The 16,869-nt window shown below is 36.6% G+C and overlaps 1 protein-coding gene across 1 annotated transcript in view; it reads left to right on the top strand.

Moving 5' to 3' along the window:
- Birc6 (baculoviral IAP repeat containing 6) overlaps positions 1-16,869 on the top strand; it is a gene marked incomplete at its 5' end in the record, with an annotated part of 230,437 nt that overhangs the window by 129,716 nt on the left and 83,852 nt on the right. Inside the window, 8 exons of the mRNA XM_013013525.1 lie at positions 198-353; positions 2,655-2,788; positions 3,231-3,384; positions 8,158-8,274; positions 10,400-10,554; positions 11,301-11,427; positions 14,681-14,791; positions 15,585-15,718. Coding sequence (XP_012868979.1) covers positions 198-353; positions 2,655-2,788; positions 3,231-3,384; positions 8,158-8,274; positions 10,400-10,554; positions 11,301-11,427; positions 14,681-14,791; positions 15,585-15,718 — 1,088 coding nt within the window. The remainder of the gene's footprint in view (positions 1-197; positions 354-2,654; positions 2,789-3,230; positions 3,385-8,157; positions 8,275-10,399; positions 10,555-11,300; positions 11,428-14,680; positions 14,792-15,584; positions 15,719-16,869) is intronic.

The raw sequence follows: 16,869 nt of genomic DNA, 5'->3' as shown, positions 1-16,869 counted from the left end.
AATATTACTTTTGTATTAATTATGTTGACATTGTTAGCTTTTAGACGTTTTCAATACCAGTGGCATGCTGCTTACCTAGTTCTTTATAGGACACCGAGAAAATCACTGCCTCTATGTTTTCTTTATTTGTTAAATAAATAGCGATAATAAGAATGTGTATATTTTTCAAGTGCTTAGGCTTCTCTCATCAAATACAGGGGAATTGTTGGCTCCAGTAGCTGCAGAAGCCATGGAGGAAGGACCAGTGGGGGACGATGTGGGAGCTACAGCTGGTGACTCTGATGACTCTCTGCAGCAGTCTTCTGTTCAGTTGCTGGAAACGATAGATGAGCCTTTGACACATGATATAACAGGTAAATCTTAATGTATTCACAATGTCCTTTAGTTATGCTTACAGTAAATGAAAGTATGGGGGCTGGGAAGGTGGCTCAGTGGTAGAGTGCTAGCCTTGCATGCCTGAGGCCCTGGGTTCGATTCCTCAGCACCACATAGGCAAAAAGAAAAAAGGTGGAAGTGGCACTGTGGCTCAAGTGGTAGAGCGCTAGCCTTGAGCTGAAGAGCTGAGGGACAGCACCCAGGCCCAGAGTTCAGTCCCAACGACCGGACCCAAAAAAAAAAAAGAAAATATGACTCAAAGAATAATACTAAAGTATTAAATTAATTTTTACATTTTTCTGTTATACCTTTGGTATTATAAACATCAAATTATTGTCTTGATAAATACATTTTACACTGGTAGTTTGAAAGTATGAACATATTATTTCCTAATGTTCTGCTTATTTTGATTATATATGTTGATTAAAATGTGTAGAAAATACTTGAGTTGAGTGTTCATCTGGTCACCAGTGGCTCATGCCTGTAATCCTGACTACTCAGGAGGCTGAGATCTGAGAATTGCAGAAAAGTCACCATGAGATTCTTACCTCCAGTTAACCACTCAAAAACTCGAAGTGGAGTTGGAGTTCAAGGTGGTAGAGCACTAGTTTTGAGTAAAAAGAGCTCTGAGATAGTCCCAGGCCCAGAATTCAATCTCTACAGCCAACCAAAAAAAAGAAAAAAAAGAAAAAAAAACATAGTGTTCAAGATGAGATTAAAGATCCAGATTTTGAGGTACTTTAAGGTACTTTCTTTTAAAAAATTTGATTTGAAATTTGCATGCACAGTTCATCATGATCTGGCTGTTCCTTCCTTTTCAAAATACTATTTTTGTTATTGTTCCAAAGGTGTAAGATGGTCGTTATTTTCAACTCTTTGTTGTTCCTTAATCTTAGATTTGCTAATCTCTTTTACGTGGTATTCTCTTTATGCGGATTAAATTTACTCTTTTTCTTCAAGATAAAGTCCTCCATATCTCAAATTATCATAAGTCAGGCCTGCCTCCAAGAGTCGTTCACTGTCACTCCCAGCAGAATTGAGAGCTGTGCCCACTGTATTTCCACTGTGCTCTGCCAGCACATATCTATCATGTTGTAGTTTATAGTGCATCTCCACTCTTTAACTGTTGAAGAGCAGAGAACTGTCTTATTAGTCTTCATGTATTTATACTGAAATGCTAGCAAAGGCTAGTATTTATTTTAGTTATTTTATAAATACATGTTAAATAACTGAATGAGAAAGATGGGAAATTGAGTGTTATATGCTATAGAAAGTTACTTAAAAATTTAAGATTAAATTAATTTCTAATTACTAAATTAAAAATAAGGTAAATAATGGTTTTATAACTTGAACCTGTGCTTTTCAATTCTACTAGATATAGTGTATAAAATACTGTAAGATGAATTATGTAATCAATATAACGTAGCTAGTAATATTACTCATTCTAGAAATGTTAATGGTTATTATGAATCACAAACTTTATGCTACATACTTTATTTAGGGAGATATTTGATTTCCTAATGAAAATACCATGAAATAGCCTTGTGCTAGTTGTTTAAATTTTGGTATTTTGGGAGGCATTGGTGGCTCTTGCCTAAAATCCTAGCTACTCAGGAGGCTGAGATCTGAGGAATGTACTTTGAAGCCAGCCCAAGGAGGAAACTCCTTGAGGCTCTCATCTCCAATTAACTACCTACCCATTTCCCATTCCCCGTTCCTCTCCAGCACCTTCCTCCTCCTACCCTAAAATGCAGAAGTTTAGCTGTGGCTCAAGTAGTAGTGGGTTAGCCTTGAAAATAAAAAAGCTCAGGGATAGCACCTAGGCCCTGAGTTTAAGCCCCAGGACCAGGGAGGGGAGAAAACAAAACCAAAACTTCATTGCCTTTTGTTTTTATTATATTTTATGGAGTGATACATTTCCATATTGATTAACAGTTACTTGTTGATTTGTAAAAATGTAGTTTTTAAAATCAGGCATACTTTTTTTTTTGTTGTTGTTGCCAGTTTTAGGTCTTGAACTCAGGCCCTGGACATTCTCCCTGAACTTTCAGCTTTTTGGTACTTAATTAGAGAGAATAGTCTCATGGACTTTACTGCCCTAGCTGGCTTTGAACTGCTATTCTTAGATTTCAGGTTACTGAGTAGGATTATAGAGGTGAACCACAAGTGCCCTGCAATATTCCTTAGAGGAAAATACATTGTTTTTTGCAACTAAAAGGAATGTTTCATTTAAGTTTATGTTAATTACTCACCAATACGTTTTTTTCAATTATTTGAAGGTACACCTCCTCTTTCTTCTTTGGAAAAAGATAAAGAAATTGATCTTGAGCTACTTCAAGATCTAATGGAAGTTGACATTGATCCTTTAGATATTGATTTGGAAAAGGATCCTCTTGCAGCCAAAGTTTTCAAGGTATGTTGTTAGAACATTCTTTGCAACACAAGTTTTTTTCTTAGACTTCTTTTGTATTAATTACTTAAAAGAGAAAAGTAGATGTTTCTAAACAGCCAATCAGTATATTCAAAATACCTTAAACTTATATATATATATATATATATATACACACACACACACACACACACACACACACTATAGAAAAGGAATGAAATGGAGGTAATCTTAAAAAAAACGACTTGTGCTATAAGGCTGAACAAATGTAGCAGTGGTACTCAATAGACACTGTTGAAAATGAATTATAAGTTCTTGTAAATATTTTTAATTATGAATAGGTTGTGAGAATTTAAAAGGTGTGGAGAGTGTTAGTATTTAGTTCAGTTTAAGTTAAAATAATGTAAATTTGTGTTACTCATAAGGAAAGAAAAAGTTAATCACAATTTTTTCCATCTTTTTTAAGCCAATAAGCAGTACATGGTATGATTATTGGGGTGCTGAGTTTGGTACCTACAATTACAACCCTTACATTGGAGGTCTGGGAATTCCTGTAGCAAAGCCACCAGCAAATACAGAAAAGAATGGATCACAGACAGTTAGTGTGTCAGTGTCTCAGGGTAAGTGTGTGTATGCTTGAATATTTTAAGGCTTATGCTGTTCTTGAAAACAACTTGTTCAGCCTGGGAAGGCAAATAAATTGTAATCCAAAACAATTTTATATAAACAGACAGTGAACAACATTAAGAAATCCAAATACAGGCTGGGAAGGTGGCTCAGTGGTAGAGCGCTTGCCTTGCATGCATGAGGCCCTGGGTTCGATTCCTCAGCACCATATAAGCAAAAAGAAAGAAGCTGGAAGTGGCACTGTGGCTCAAGTGGTAGAGCGCTAGCCTTGAGCTGAATTGCTGAGGGACAGCGCCCAGGCCCAGAGTTCAGGCCCCATGACCGACCCCTCACCCCCCCACCCCCTCAAAAAAAGAAAACAACTTGTTCAACTGGTCTGGGTGACATAAGTCTTAATCCCAGCACTCAAGATACTTATGTGTGACAGGCCATCTCTGACTTCTGGACACGATCCAGTCTCAAAAGCAAACAAATGCAAGTTGTAAATTTATGAATACTTTGTTGAAAAATTAAGTCTGGGAGCCTTTCTAGGAAGGTTTATTATCAACTTGTATTGTGAGTACCATTTGCAGCATTCTCTTGTCACTGTGTTTGGAACTTCAAAATAAGAGAAAAGTATTGAGGGTTGTTGGTAATGATTTTGTTTTAATTCGCTTTCATTATTAAATATTTATAAATATTGAATATTTACTAATTTAGGCATTAAACATATACTTTAAAAAATAGAAATCTGGGCTGGGAAGGTGGCTCAGTGGTAGAGCGCTTGCCTTGCATGCATGAGGCCCTGGGTTCGATTCCTCAGCATCACATAAGCAAAAAGAAAAAAGCCGGAAGTGGCGCTATGGCTCAAGTGGTAGAGTGCTAGCCTTGAGCTGAAGAGCTGAGGGACAGCGCCCAGGCCCAGAGTTCAAGCCCCACGACCGACCAAAAAAAAAAAAAAAAAAAGAAATCTTAAGCTGGGTACTGCTTAGCTCATGCCTGTAATCCTAGCTACTCAGGAGGTTGAGATCTGAGGATTGTGGTTCAAAGTCAGCCTGGGCAGTCTGTGAGACTCTTCCCTCCAGTAAACCACTCAGAAAACAGGAAGTAGCAGAATGGCTCAAGTGGTAGAGTGCTAGCCTTGAGCTGAAGAGCTGAGGGACAGCGCCCAGGCCCAGAGTTCAAGCCCCACGACCGACCAAAAAAAAAAAAAAAAAATCTTGAGCCAGGCACTGGTGGCTTGCACCTGTAATCCTAGTCACTCAAGAGACTGAGATCTGAGGATCATAATTCAAAGCCAGCCTGGACGGGAAAGTCTGTGAGACTTATCCCCAATTAACCACCAAAAAGCTGGAAGTAGAGATGTGGCTTAAGTGCTAGAGTGCTAAGCTAACCTTTAGCAAAGAAGTTCAGGAACAGCACCCAGACTACTGAGGTCCAGCCCCATGACCAGCACCAAAAAAAAAAAAAAAAGTTTTGCAAGTTTACTAAATGTTTGTTACTTACACCTCTTTAAACCTTTTCAGACCAAGTTACTAATCTATTATTTTTTTGTTTGATTTAAAAAGCTTGACATTTTTCTACATAAGCAATGAGGAAACATTTCACCGAAATTAGGAAATTTACTAGTGTTCTATACTGAGAGTTAACTTTTAGCAATTTTCCATATAATATCACTTACACACATGGACCCAGTGCAAAACCATGCATTCAAATAGTTGTGGTATCTCTTTTGTCTTGTTCAGTTGGAAAAAACTGATTTTAATCACCTTGACAATTTTGAAAACAATAACGTTATTTGATAAATTCCTCCTTCCAAATTTGTGTTTATATTGTTTCCTTATGTTTTGGATTCAAGTTATGTATCTTAGCAGATTGTTGCAGAAATCATAGTCTATTTTTCTCCTTGCATTTTATTATTAGGCTTGTGAGTGTGTGTGTGTGCGCACGCGCGCGCGCATGTGCACGTGTGTGTGCACATGCTCACATGTGCGTTTTCACAGGAGGTCCTAGGTAACTGGTCCTTGGCATTGTCCTGGGCTTTTGTGTTCAAGGCTAGCCCATTATCACTTGAGCCATGGCTCTAGTTTCAGCTTTTTTTGGTGGTAATTGGAGAAGTAATTGATCTGGTTTTCAGCCATGATCCTCAGATCTCAGCTTGTTGCATTGTTAGGATTTCAGGTGTGACTCTTGGGCCTAGCTATTTTAACTCCTTTAAAGTGTAGTTGATGATTATCAAGTAAAGTCACAAGATTATTTTTGATATTTAAATTGTCTTAATCTTCTTTTTTTTTTTTTTTTTGTCAATCATGGGGTTTGAACTCCCGGCCTGGGTACTGTCCCTCAACTCTTCAGCTCAAGGCTAGCATTCTACCACTTGAGCCACAGCAATATTTCTGATTTTTCTGGTGGTTGGAAAGAAGAGTCTTACAGATTTTCCTGCCCAGGCTGGCTTTGAACTGCGATCCTCAGATCTCAGCCTCCTGAGCAGCTACAGCTAGTATTACAGGCATGAGCCACTGGCACCTGATTAAATTGTCTTAATCTTCTTTTTTTTTAAATTGTCTTAATCTTGAAGAATAGAATTTCCTTAAATGTGGTCTCTTTGAGATTTTTAATTTAAAAAAAATTAAATTTTTGGTGCCCATCCTGGAGCTTAAACTGGGCCTAGGCTCTGTCCTTGAGATTTTGTGCTCAAGATTATCTACCACTTTAGCCACATCTCTACTTCTTGTTTTTGGTAGTTAATTAGAAATAAGAGTCACAAGGACTTTTCTGCTGGTTTTGAATTGAGGTCCTCAGATCTTAAGACTCCTGAGAGGCTAGAATTACAGGTGTGAGCCACCTTCTTGAAGTTTTTTTGAGATGCCCTTATCATTTTGTGAGCATTTTTTCTTCTGGGAGAAAAACCTAATGCCCCAAACTCATCATTTACTCTATTTGCCCCAATCTGGAAATTGGTCCTGCCCTCCCTCCCTCCCTCCCTCCCTCCCTTTTGCATCATATAATGCATTTTCAAGTTTTAAAAGGTGGAATATAGTTAAGAAACTATAATTTTGGTGAGGCACACTTATTGCTATTTTTGGTGGCTGTTTTGCATGCCCTTTTGATAGAGTAAACTTGTATGTTTGTACACACACATTTACCTATGTATATTAAATAGGAGATTCACATTGACATATCTAGTTACAATGAAACTGTAGGATTTGTTTTAACAGTTATATTTCTTTCTGAATGAGAAACCTGGCTCTCAATATGTTTATTATTGCTGAGTGTTGGTATAATCCTAGCTACTCAGGAACACAATTTTGAAGAAAGCCAGGCAGAAAATTATGTGAGATTCTTATCTCCAATTAACCAGCAAAAGGCTGGTAGTGGAAGTATGGCATAATTGGTAGAGCACCAGCCTTGGCATGAAAAAGCCAAGAAGAGTGCTAAGTCTTGAGTTCATTCCCAGCATCAGCAGACAAAAAGCTTAATAGATATGTTCCATTGTCTTCACTTAAAGTTTTTAATTAACCAATTTCTGCATTTATATCACCAATGTCATTTTTTTAAATTGTAAAGAGGGGTTACAATTACATGGGCAAGTTATTGTATCCTCCTCTTTTGTTTCCCTTTCCCATTCCATCCTCCCTCCACACCCCCCCCAACCAACCCTCCTTCCTCACCCCTACCAGAGTTGTATAGTTCGTTTTTGACATACGACTTGTACGTCTCATTGTTGCAATGGATCCACCTGTACCCCATACAGTGAAAGCAGGGGTTATACCGTGGGGGAGGGACATACAAAGCAACAAAGAAATCATCTTATAAATGTGTTAGAAACAATCGCATGAAAGAAAAAAACATTTGAATACATATCTTAGGGTTAATTTCCCTAACATCAACTTATCTGACCTTTTCTGCTTGTCTCAGACATATACTAGTAATTGCAAATAAGGGAAACCATGGGACCTATGTTTCTTTGGGCCTGGCTTACTTCACTTAATGTAAGTTTTTCCAAGTCTTTCCATTTCCTAACAAATGAGGCAATGTCATTCTTTCTGATGGAGGCATAGAATTCCTTTGTGTATATATACCACATTTTCTTGATCCATTCATCTTCTGAGGGGTATCTGGGTTGGTTCCATATCTTAGCTATGGTAAATAAGGCTGCAATAAACATAGTCATGCTGGTAGCTTTAGTGTGGTCTTGTTTGTGAATATTTGGGTAAATGCCCAAAAGTGGGATTGCGGGGTCATAGGGGTGCTATATGTGCAGTCTTTTGAGGAACCTCCATACTGCTTTCCAAAGTGGTTGAACAAGTTTACACTCCCACCAACAAGTAAGGTTCCCTTCTGGCCACGTCCCCTCCAGCATCTGTTGTTATTAATGAGTTATTGATTATAGGCATTCGAACTGGGATGAGGTGGTATCTCAATGTTGTTTTGATTTGCATTTCTTTTATGGCTAGGGAGGTTGAGCATTTCTTCATGTGTCTGTTGGCCATCCTTCTTTCCTCTTCAGAGAAGTTTCTCTTTAAGTCTTTAGCCCACTTATTTAACCAATGTCATATTTTTAACCCCCTTTGAACAGGATTTTTCCTTGCTCCAGCTCTGATAATGTATTGCCATGCTGTATCTTTAAAAGGGTACATTCCTTACTCTTTCTTATATTCAAAACATACACATTTTATTTTAAGAGGTAGGGCCTGTATAATAATGAAGAAAATTACTTTTATGTCTGTAATAATCTTATGATGATAGTCACTAATAATGTTTTCCCCTGTTAATTGCTTCTGTAGCCCTAGATGCTCGCCTGGAAGTTGGACTTGAACAGCAAGCAGAACTTACGTTAAAAATGATGTCTACTCTTGAAGCAGATTCCATTTTGCAAGCATTAACAAGCACATCACCTACCTGTAAGTAAAATGATCATTGTTAGATTATTCCAATGGATTTATTTCCCAAGTATTTTCATGTGATTTTAGCAAGAACAGATTTACAAATTTCTATCTATTGTCTATAAGAACAAAATTTTTATCTGTTGTCTATCTCACTGCAAGGATAGGAACAGATTGAAAGTAAAAGGATAGAAAGTGGTATGTCATGCAGTTGGAACCTGACAGCCAGCCCAAGATCTGTACTCATATCTCTTTTTTTTTTTTAGGTGGGGAGGGCTTAAAAATTTTTTTAAAAAATATTCATATCTTTCACAGTGACCTTCAGTCATTAGTAAGAGGAGATAAGTAAGATTCTACTCTATAGTAAAGTGAACTATGCATGTGTTTAGATTTAATGACTATGCATATGCAAAGCATGTCAATGTTCCAATTTTATAAAACAAATATTGCTAGATATAAACAGATAAGTACATATAGTAATAGTGGGTAACTTTTCATGTCCAGATTTTAGTAATAGACATCCAGGCCAAAACTAGCAAAGACACTTTGGTTAAGCTACACCGTAGGTCATGTGATCTCAACAGACATCTACATTATATTCCAACAGCTGTGAAACACCTGTTCTTTCCAGTAACAGTGGAGCTTTCTTCCAAGTAGATCAAATATTAAGCTAAAAAATGTTTTAACAAGTTGAAATAATTTTTTGTAACTTATTAAATCATAGAGAAGTAAAACTAGCAATCTATAATGAGAAACTACAAAAACTGCGGACAAATTTAACAGTATAACCTTTAGTTATCAGTGGTTCATTGAAGAAATCTGGGAGGAAATTAAAATACTTGTAGAATAAACTGAAAATGAAAACACCACTTAGAACAATGGAGATTTAGTAGTTTGTTTTATTAAGAAAATTTATAGCTATTACTGCCCACATTAAAACATTAGGAAGATCTCAAATAGTGCAATGATTCTTCTCAGCATTTTACACAAGCAAGACAAACCTAATCTCAAATTAGTAAATTGAAAAAACTACTAAAGGGTGAAAATTAATGAAATGGACACTAAATGAGCAATATCAATGAATCCATGAAACAGAATATTTTTGAAAGTTTAAACTGTCAAATTAACCAAAAGAAAGAGAAGACAAATGTAGAGATACAAAGGTAATATCAAAACATATACCAATGAAAGCCAGAGGATCATCAGGGAATAATTTGAAAATCTCCAATAAATTTGCAAGTCATACATGTGTATTACCAAAGTTAACAAAGAGAATATGAACAGCTTAGATGTATAATGAGACAGTAAAAAATAAATAAATGAATGAATGAAGAAAGGTTCTTGACTGGACAGAACCAATCTCTTCCCCCTTTCTCTTTCCCTCCCTCAATTCTTCTCAATTCCTCTTATTTTTCTTGTTTTTGATACTTAAAAATATTAAGTAGTTTATAAAGAGGTTTCAATTTTATCAGTTTGAGTGCAGTGCTTTTTGGTCAGTGTCACCCCTTCTGTTGTTTTCTCCAGAATCATTTCTGAATATTGCAGACAATGAAGGGTACTTGTGGCTCATGTTTTACTCAGGAGGCTGAGATCTGAAGACTGAGGTTCAAAGCCAGCCCTGTCAGGAAAGTCTGTGAGACTCTTATCTCTAGTGAACCACCAGAAAACTGGAAGTTGGACTGTGGCTCAAAATGATAGAGTGCTGGCTTTGAGCAAAAGAGCTCAGGGACAGTGCCCAAGCCCCAAGTTCAAGCTCTATGACTGAGGGCCCTCCAAAAACACAAAAAAGAACTATTTCTGATTCTTTTCAAATTGTTCTATAAAATGCGAAGAGAAAGAAAGCCATCAAACACATTCTATCATTCTGTTAAGCCTTTATTACCCTGATATAACAACTGGATGCATGTAAACAGTGAAAACACGACTGTAGGCCAAATTACTCTATGAATGGAGGGGATACTGTCCTCAGTAACTGTCCTAGTTACTTTTGTAATATTACAAAACCAAGTTTTTTAAGTACATAACTTTAAATCGTTCTACAGAATGCTTTTCAAGTGTTTTAAACATTTTTTTAGCTGTACATACTTATTAGTTGAAATAACTGAAAGTTAGGTAAAAATTGTATCTGTATTTTGCTTTTCAGTATCACAGTCTCCTAGTGGAACAGATGATTCCCTTCTAGGTGGATTACAGGCGGCAAACCCAACCAACCAGCTCATTATACAGTCATCATCTGTCCCAATGTTAAATGTTTGTTTCAACAAACTTTTTTCCATGCTTCAAGTCCATCATGTTCAGGTATGACTTCAGGAGAAAATAGTATATTTTGACATATTGCTAGTCTGTTAAAAGGTGCACTAAAAGGTTTTTCTTTCATAGCCTGACAGATGTGATTTTCTTTATTATGCTCATTGTAGAAGATTTTAGAAATACTTTAATAGTGATAACTCTTTATTGATGGACCGTTTTTATGATTTTTGACTTCTTTTTAAAAAAGTATTTATTAAGCAGTTTTACAAAGGAGTTTCAGAAGTAGATTATGAGTACAGTGCATCTTGGTTAGTATCATTCCTCCCATTGTTTTCCTTCTTTGTTTCCCATTCCATCCCTTCCCTCAAGTTATATAGTTCAGTTTTTGCATAGTGTACTTTGAACATAATGATGGTATTTGCACAACCTTTCTTCTTTATTTGTATGCCTCTTCCCCCTTGTATTAGTTCTTTAATATCTTCTTAGTTTTATAAACTAAGAATAGTCTTCTACTATCACCCTGTGATTTAATGAATTGAATCACCTGTTTCAATTTAAGTAAACATTTGTTTATGGTAAATTGCAAAGTTAAATTCAGTTAAAATTTGTTTTATTAAGAATTTTGAATTGTATTTTCTTGTCAAATGTATTGAAGTCACTGGAAGAAATATTTATTTGTTTTTGGAAGAAATATTTAATATTAAAAATTCTTTACTTATGACAAGCTTATAAATTAGGACTTTTATTTATATGTACTTTGTCTATTCTTTTCCTCCTCTCCATTTTCTTTTTAGTTGGAGTCACTTCTCCAATTATGGCTTACATTAAGTCTGAATTCTAGCTCATCTGGAAATAAAGAGAATGGAGCAGACATTTTTTTATATAATGCTAATCGAATACCTGTTATTTCATTAAATCAAGGTAAGACATTAATAGAAATATTATTTTTAGATTATATAAAGGTTTAACATAGCAGTGTAAAAACTTTTTTTTCTGGTTGTTTTGTAAGATAATGTTCCTTGTACTAGAAAGTCATACATTCAGCCCTCTTTTGTCTTTTTAGAATTCACTTATTCATTAATTCTATAAGTATGGTACACCTCTTGATTGGTTCATGGATTGGTTCTTGATTGGGTTCATGGATTAGGGTCTACTTTTAAACTCATGTTTAGCATTACTCTCTTTATTTTAAAGAATGTGCAGGAAAAATTCAGCACTCGGGGTTAGCCAACTTGGGTCCAGACCTATATTTGACCTCAACATTCCTATCATGTCAACTCCTCCATTATAAACCAGGGTAGTATACATTATTCTTGTTTTTATTTGCTAGTCTTGGCACTTGAGCTTCTTGGGTTCAAGGCTACTGCTGTACCCCTTGAGCCACAGCGTGCCATTTTTTTTTGGGGGGGGTCAGTCATGGGGCTTGAACTCTGGGCTTGTTCTTGTGCTCTTCAGCTCAAGGGGAGCGCTCTACTGCTTGAGCCACAGTGCCACTTCTGGTTTTCTAGTGGGTTTATTGGAGACAAGAGTGTCATGGACTTTCCTGCCCAGGCTGGCTTCAAATCCTCTTCCTATCTATCCCTATCCTCGTGTGTGTGTGTGTGTGTGTGTGTGTGTGTGTGTGGCGTGTGTGTGTGTGTGTGCGTGTGTGTGCGTGTGTGTGTGTGTGTGCGTGTGTGTGTGTGCGTGTGTGTGTGCGTGTGTGTGTGTGTGTCCGTCCTGGATGCTGTCTCAAGGCTAGCGTTTGTGTGTGTGTGTCCTGGATGCTGTCTCAAGGCTAGCATTTGTTTATCCTCCAGCTTGTTAATCTTTTAATTTTTGTTTTGTTGGTCATGGGGTTTGAACTGGACCTAGGTGCTGTCCCTGAGCTTCTTGTGCTCAAGGCTAGTACTCTACCACTTGAATTCCAGCACCACTTCCAATTTTTTTGAGTAGGTTATTGGAAAGACCAGCCTCAAGGACTTTCCTGCTCTCGTTGGCTTCAAACTGTGAAGCAAACCCAGGGCCTCGTGCTTGCAAAGCAAGCACTCTACCACTGAGCCACCTTCCCAGCCCTCCAGAACCTTATTGTATTGGTTGTTTTTTGAGGTAGAGTCCTACTTTTTGTCCAGGGTGCTCTGGGTTGTGTACTTAACTGCTTTCCTGGAGCTGTCAAATCCACAACACTCTGCCCAGACCAGTTCTTTCCCTAGAGCTAACAAGGTTTTCATCCTCCATGGTCCACCGAAGTGAGACAGACTGGCTAAATTTAATCCCGCCAACCTGAATCTCCTAAATTCCACTCTAAGTAGGTAGGATTATAGGCTTGTCAGACTTTTTTTTTTTACTTTCTCGAATGTTCTCTCATAAATATTTTATTATTACTAAGGTATTGTACAGAGGGCTTACAATTCTGTAAATCAGGTAGTGAGTACACATTTTCTTGTCACCCTTTCTTTGCTTTACTCCAGTATTCCCCTCTTGTCTATACCCACAAGCTGCATAGTTATTACTGTTACCTAATACAATGCCAGGACTCCCATTCTTGGGCTGGTGCTCTGCAACCTGAGACACCCCTCTAACTGCATAGTTCATTTTTTTCATAGCATATGTTGTATACCATAATTTCATTCACTTACCCTTCCTTCCTCCATTTCTGTGCCTCCATTTGCCCACTTAAAAAAAAAGAAACAACTCCAAACTTTTGCTTCTGTGGCCTTTCCCTTTTCCTTTCCTGAAATATAGTCTCTAGCTTAGGCTAGCCTTTAACTCAAGATCCTCTTCATTCATCTCTGGAGCATTGAGATTACATCTATACATAACATGGAATAACACAGTTGGCCTTGTTTTACTTTTTTTTTTTAAGAAAATTTCTTGTTTTTTTTTCTCTCTCTCTTTTTTATTATGTTAGCACTACATCTTAGATACTAGATACTAATGCACATTTCCTTGGCTTAATAGAGATTTAAAACTGCTGGTAGTTGGGCTGGGAAGGTGACTCAGTGGTAGAGCGCTTGCCTTTCATGCTCGAGGCCCTGGGTTCGATTCCTCAGCACCACATAAGATAAAAGCCGGAAGTGGCGCTGTGGCTCAAGTGGTAGAGCGCTAGCCTGGAGCTGAAGAGCTGAGGGACAGCGCCCAGTCCCAGAGCTCAGGCCCCATGACCGGACCCAAAAAAAAAAAAAAAAACTGCTGGTAGTTTACTTCTCATTTCTGTCTCCTGTATTAGCTGAAATACTGTTGGTCATGGAGCTTGAACATGGGGCTTGGGTATGAGGGTTGCGGTTTGAAGTCTGTGAGGCTTTTACCTCTAATCACTAAAAAGCCAGAAGTTGAGCTGTTTGTCATGTGGTAGAGTGCTTGACTTGAACATAGAAGCTCAGGAACAGAGCCCAGGCTTTGAGTTCAAGCTCCAGGACTGGCACAAAGAGAGAGAGACGGAGACAGAGAGAGACAGAGACAGAGAGAGAGAGGGAGGAAGGGAGGGAGGGAGAGATTCAAATTTGAGTATCCAGTCATGTCTAATTGCTTTCTTTAATAACTAAGTTCCTAGATTTTAAACATAGTTCTTTTGTAATTATTAAACTTAGTACTGAATATTTGCTATTTGTGGAAAGATATTTCTTTGTTTTGGGTTCAATCTTTTTAAAAATCCTTTTGTTTCCTGACTTAAATTTGGCAAAATATCTTTTAAAAGTACATTTGAGCTGGGTGTTCTTTGTAGACTCTGCTTTGTAACCTGTATACAGTGCCTTTTGAGTAACTCTTCAGCTTTTCTAGTAGGTAGGAAATCTTCCTCTTTGGGCTTATAAATTATCTTTTTTTTTTTTTTTTGAGTTTTGCCTTTTGTTGTGAGGTGTCATTCATTTTGGTTGTTTACTCTGTTCAAGTTTTTCCTCTTCCAGCTTTCTCTGAGTAGCTTATTGGAGATTAGAGTTTCAGGGACTTTCCTCCTCGGGCTGCTTCAAACCATGATCCTTATATCTCAGCCTCCTGTGTAGCAAGGATTACAGGCATGAGCCACCAGCACCTGGCTAGGTTATATTTCATGGGGAACTGTTTCCATTTACATATTTTGAAGAAGATTTTGAGGAGATTTAAGGAAATTCTATTTTTAGTTTTTAATGATTAAAGATTTTTAGCATTTTTTTTTCTGCTCAATGAAACAGTTTTTTTCTTTGTCTTTTCTGTGTAGCATCAATAAGTAGCTTTCTCACTGTGCTAGCTTGGTATCCCAATACATTACTTCGGACCTGGTGCCTTGTACTTCATAGTCTAACACTCATGACAAACATGCAGCTTAATTGTAAGTTTAAAATTTTATTTATTTAAATCTTTAACAGATACTTTAATATATATGCTCTCATAATCTTAAAGTGTAGTTGTTGAATGACTGAATTATTATAGCTATGAAATGACTGAATTCCTTTGAATTCTGTCATATTTAATCTTTAGGTTATTGTAATAATTTATTGGATTTTGTGTCTTTTAAAGAAAACTTCATTGAGTAAAAGCATTTTCACATTGATAAAGCTGTTATTTAAACTATTTAATTAGCATCAAAGTGCTATTTTATTTTCCTGTTTAGGCTATATATCCAAAAATGGATTCAAAAGTATCACTAAAACTGAAGATAAATTTAATGCAAAGAATGTTTAATCAGCTCAGCAAACTGGCGTGTTCCCTAAGCATTAAAGCAGAAAATATAACCCGTATATAATTAACATGCAAAAAGGAATTTTTTTGCCTAGATTGATCTTAGAAGACCTACTTTCTGTTTGTGGAGGAAGAGATGGTTACTAAGAATAGACTTTCCAATAGGTCTGTGAGGATTTAGCTATTTCCTTTCCAGTTGACTAAAAAAGATATATATTAAACTAAAGATATTTTCTTAGTCAAGGAGAGTTTAGAGTACATATGTGGTAGATAAAAATAAAATGAAGTTTCCATTGAGTAGAGATTGGATGAACTCCTATTTAATGAGAATATGTGAGTTTTTCTTAAAACCAAAAGATTTTGGTAGACATTGCATTTCTATGTTTTATGGCTCATTTACAAAAGGTAGAGTTACTTATTTATTAATTTATTTTTCTCTTTAGCTGGTTCCAGCAGTGTCATTGGGACTCAGGAAAGTACTGCTCATTTGTTGGTTTCAGATCCAAACCTTATTCATGTGTTAGTGAAATTTCTTTCTGGCACTAGTCCACATGGAACAAACCAACACAGCCCACAGGTAATACAACTTTTAACTAGTGATGTCCCCAGATAATCATGCAAGAAAAAAAAATTGTTCAGTAAAACTATATGATAGCATATGGCAATATTATTCATAAAACTATATGATAGCATATAGTTCAGTAAAACTATATGATAGCATATGACAATATTATTCATAAAGTATTAAATAGGTTTTGATCTTTGACACTGACTTTGGATAATTAAAGAAATACTCAGATGCTTATGCAGTCATGAAAACATTTACAATTTTTGAAATTGTGTGTGTGTGTGTGTGTGTGTGATAGAGAGATTGATTAATTGATTATTAGGGCTTAAATCTAAGCCCTCGCCCTTTTCACTCAGCTTTTTTTTGGTCATTGCTGGCACTTTTCTATTGAACCATGCCTTTAAGTTGCAGCTTTTTTCTGACTAATTGTAGATAAGAGGTCTGTCTGCCTATGCTAGATGTTATAAGTTATCAGGTCTCAGACTTCTGAGTAGCTACCAGTGCCCAGCTTACTTATCATGCTTGAAGGCCTGTGTTACTCAGATAACAATCTACTATAATCATTTTATCAAATTTATAGTGTTGTAATATCAAAATAAAAAATTATTGCTCAGGAGATTATATCCTTAATAATAATTGAATTTCTTTTGTTCTATTTGAAATTCAGACTTGTGTTTTTTATGTGAATTATATTTATTTGTTTTGTTTCTTTGGGTCTAGTCATGGGGCCTGAACTCTGGGCCCGGGCACTGTCCCTCAGCTCCTTAGCTCAAGGCTAGTGCTCTACCACTTGAGCCACAGCGCCATTTCCGGCTTTTTTGTTTTTGCTTATGTGGTGCTGAGGAATTGAACCCAGGGCCCCATGCATGCAAGGCAAGCGCTCTACCACTGAGCCACCTTCCCAGCCCTGTGAATTATATTTATAATTCATAACTTTTGTGAAAATTTTTGAGGTTTTGTGTTAGCATTTTTATTTTTGGTTGTTCTAAAGATTCTTACTTAGTCATTAAGCAAATTTTGATTTAAATTTAAATTCCATAAGCCATCTTTCTTTTATTTCATTTATTCCGTATGTCTTAATAAGCTTATGTTTACAGGACCTACCAAGACTGAATCTCTGTCTTCACAGATTTGAATTTCTTTCTTTCTTTCTTTCTTTC

The sequence above is a fragment of the Dipodomys ordii genome, unplaced genomic scaffold (genome assembly GCF_000151885.1).
Source record: "Dipodomys ordii isolate 6190 unplaced genomic scaffold, Dord_2.0 Scaffold20, whole genome shotgun sequence".
NCBI classification, from domain to species: domain Eukaryota; kingdom Metazoa; phylum Chordata; class Mammalia; order Rodentia; family Heteromyidae; genus Dipodomys; species Dipodomys ordii.
Note: the sequence above shows the minus strand (reverse complement) of the source record. Positions and strands in the feature narration are given on the sequence as shown.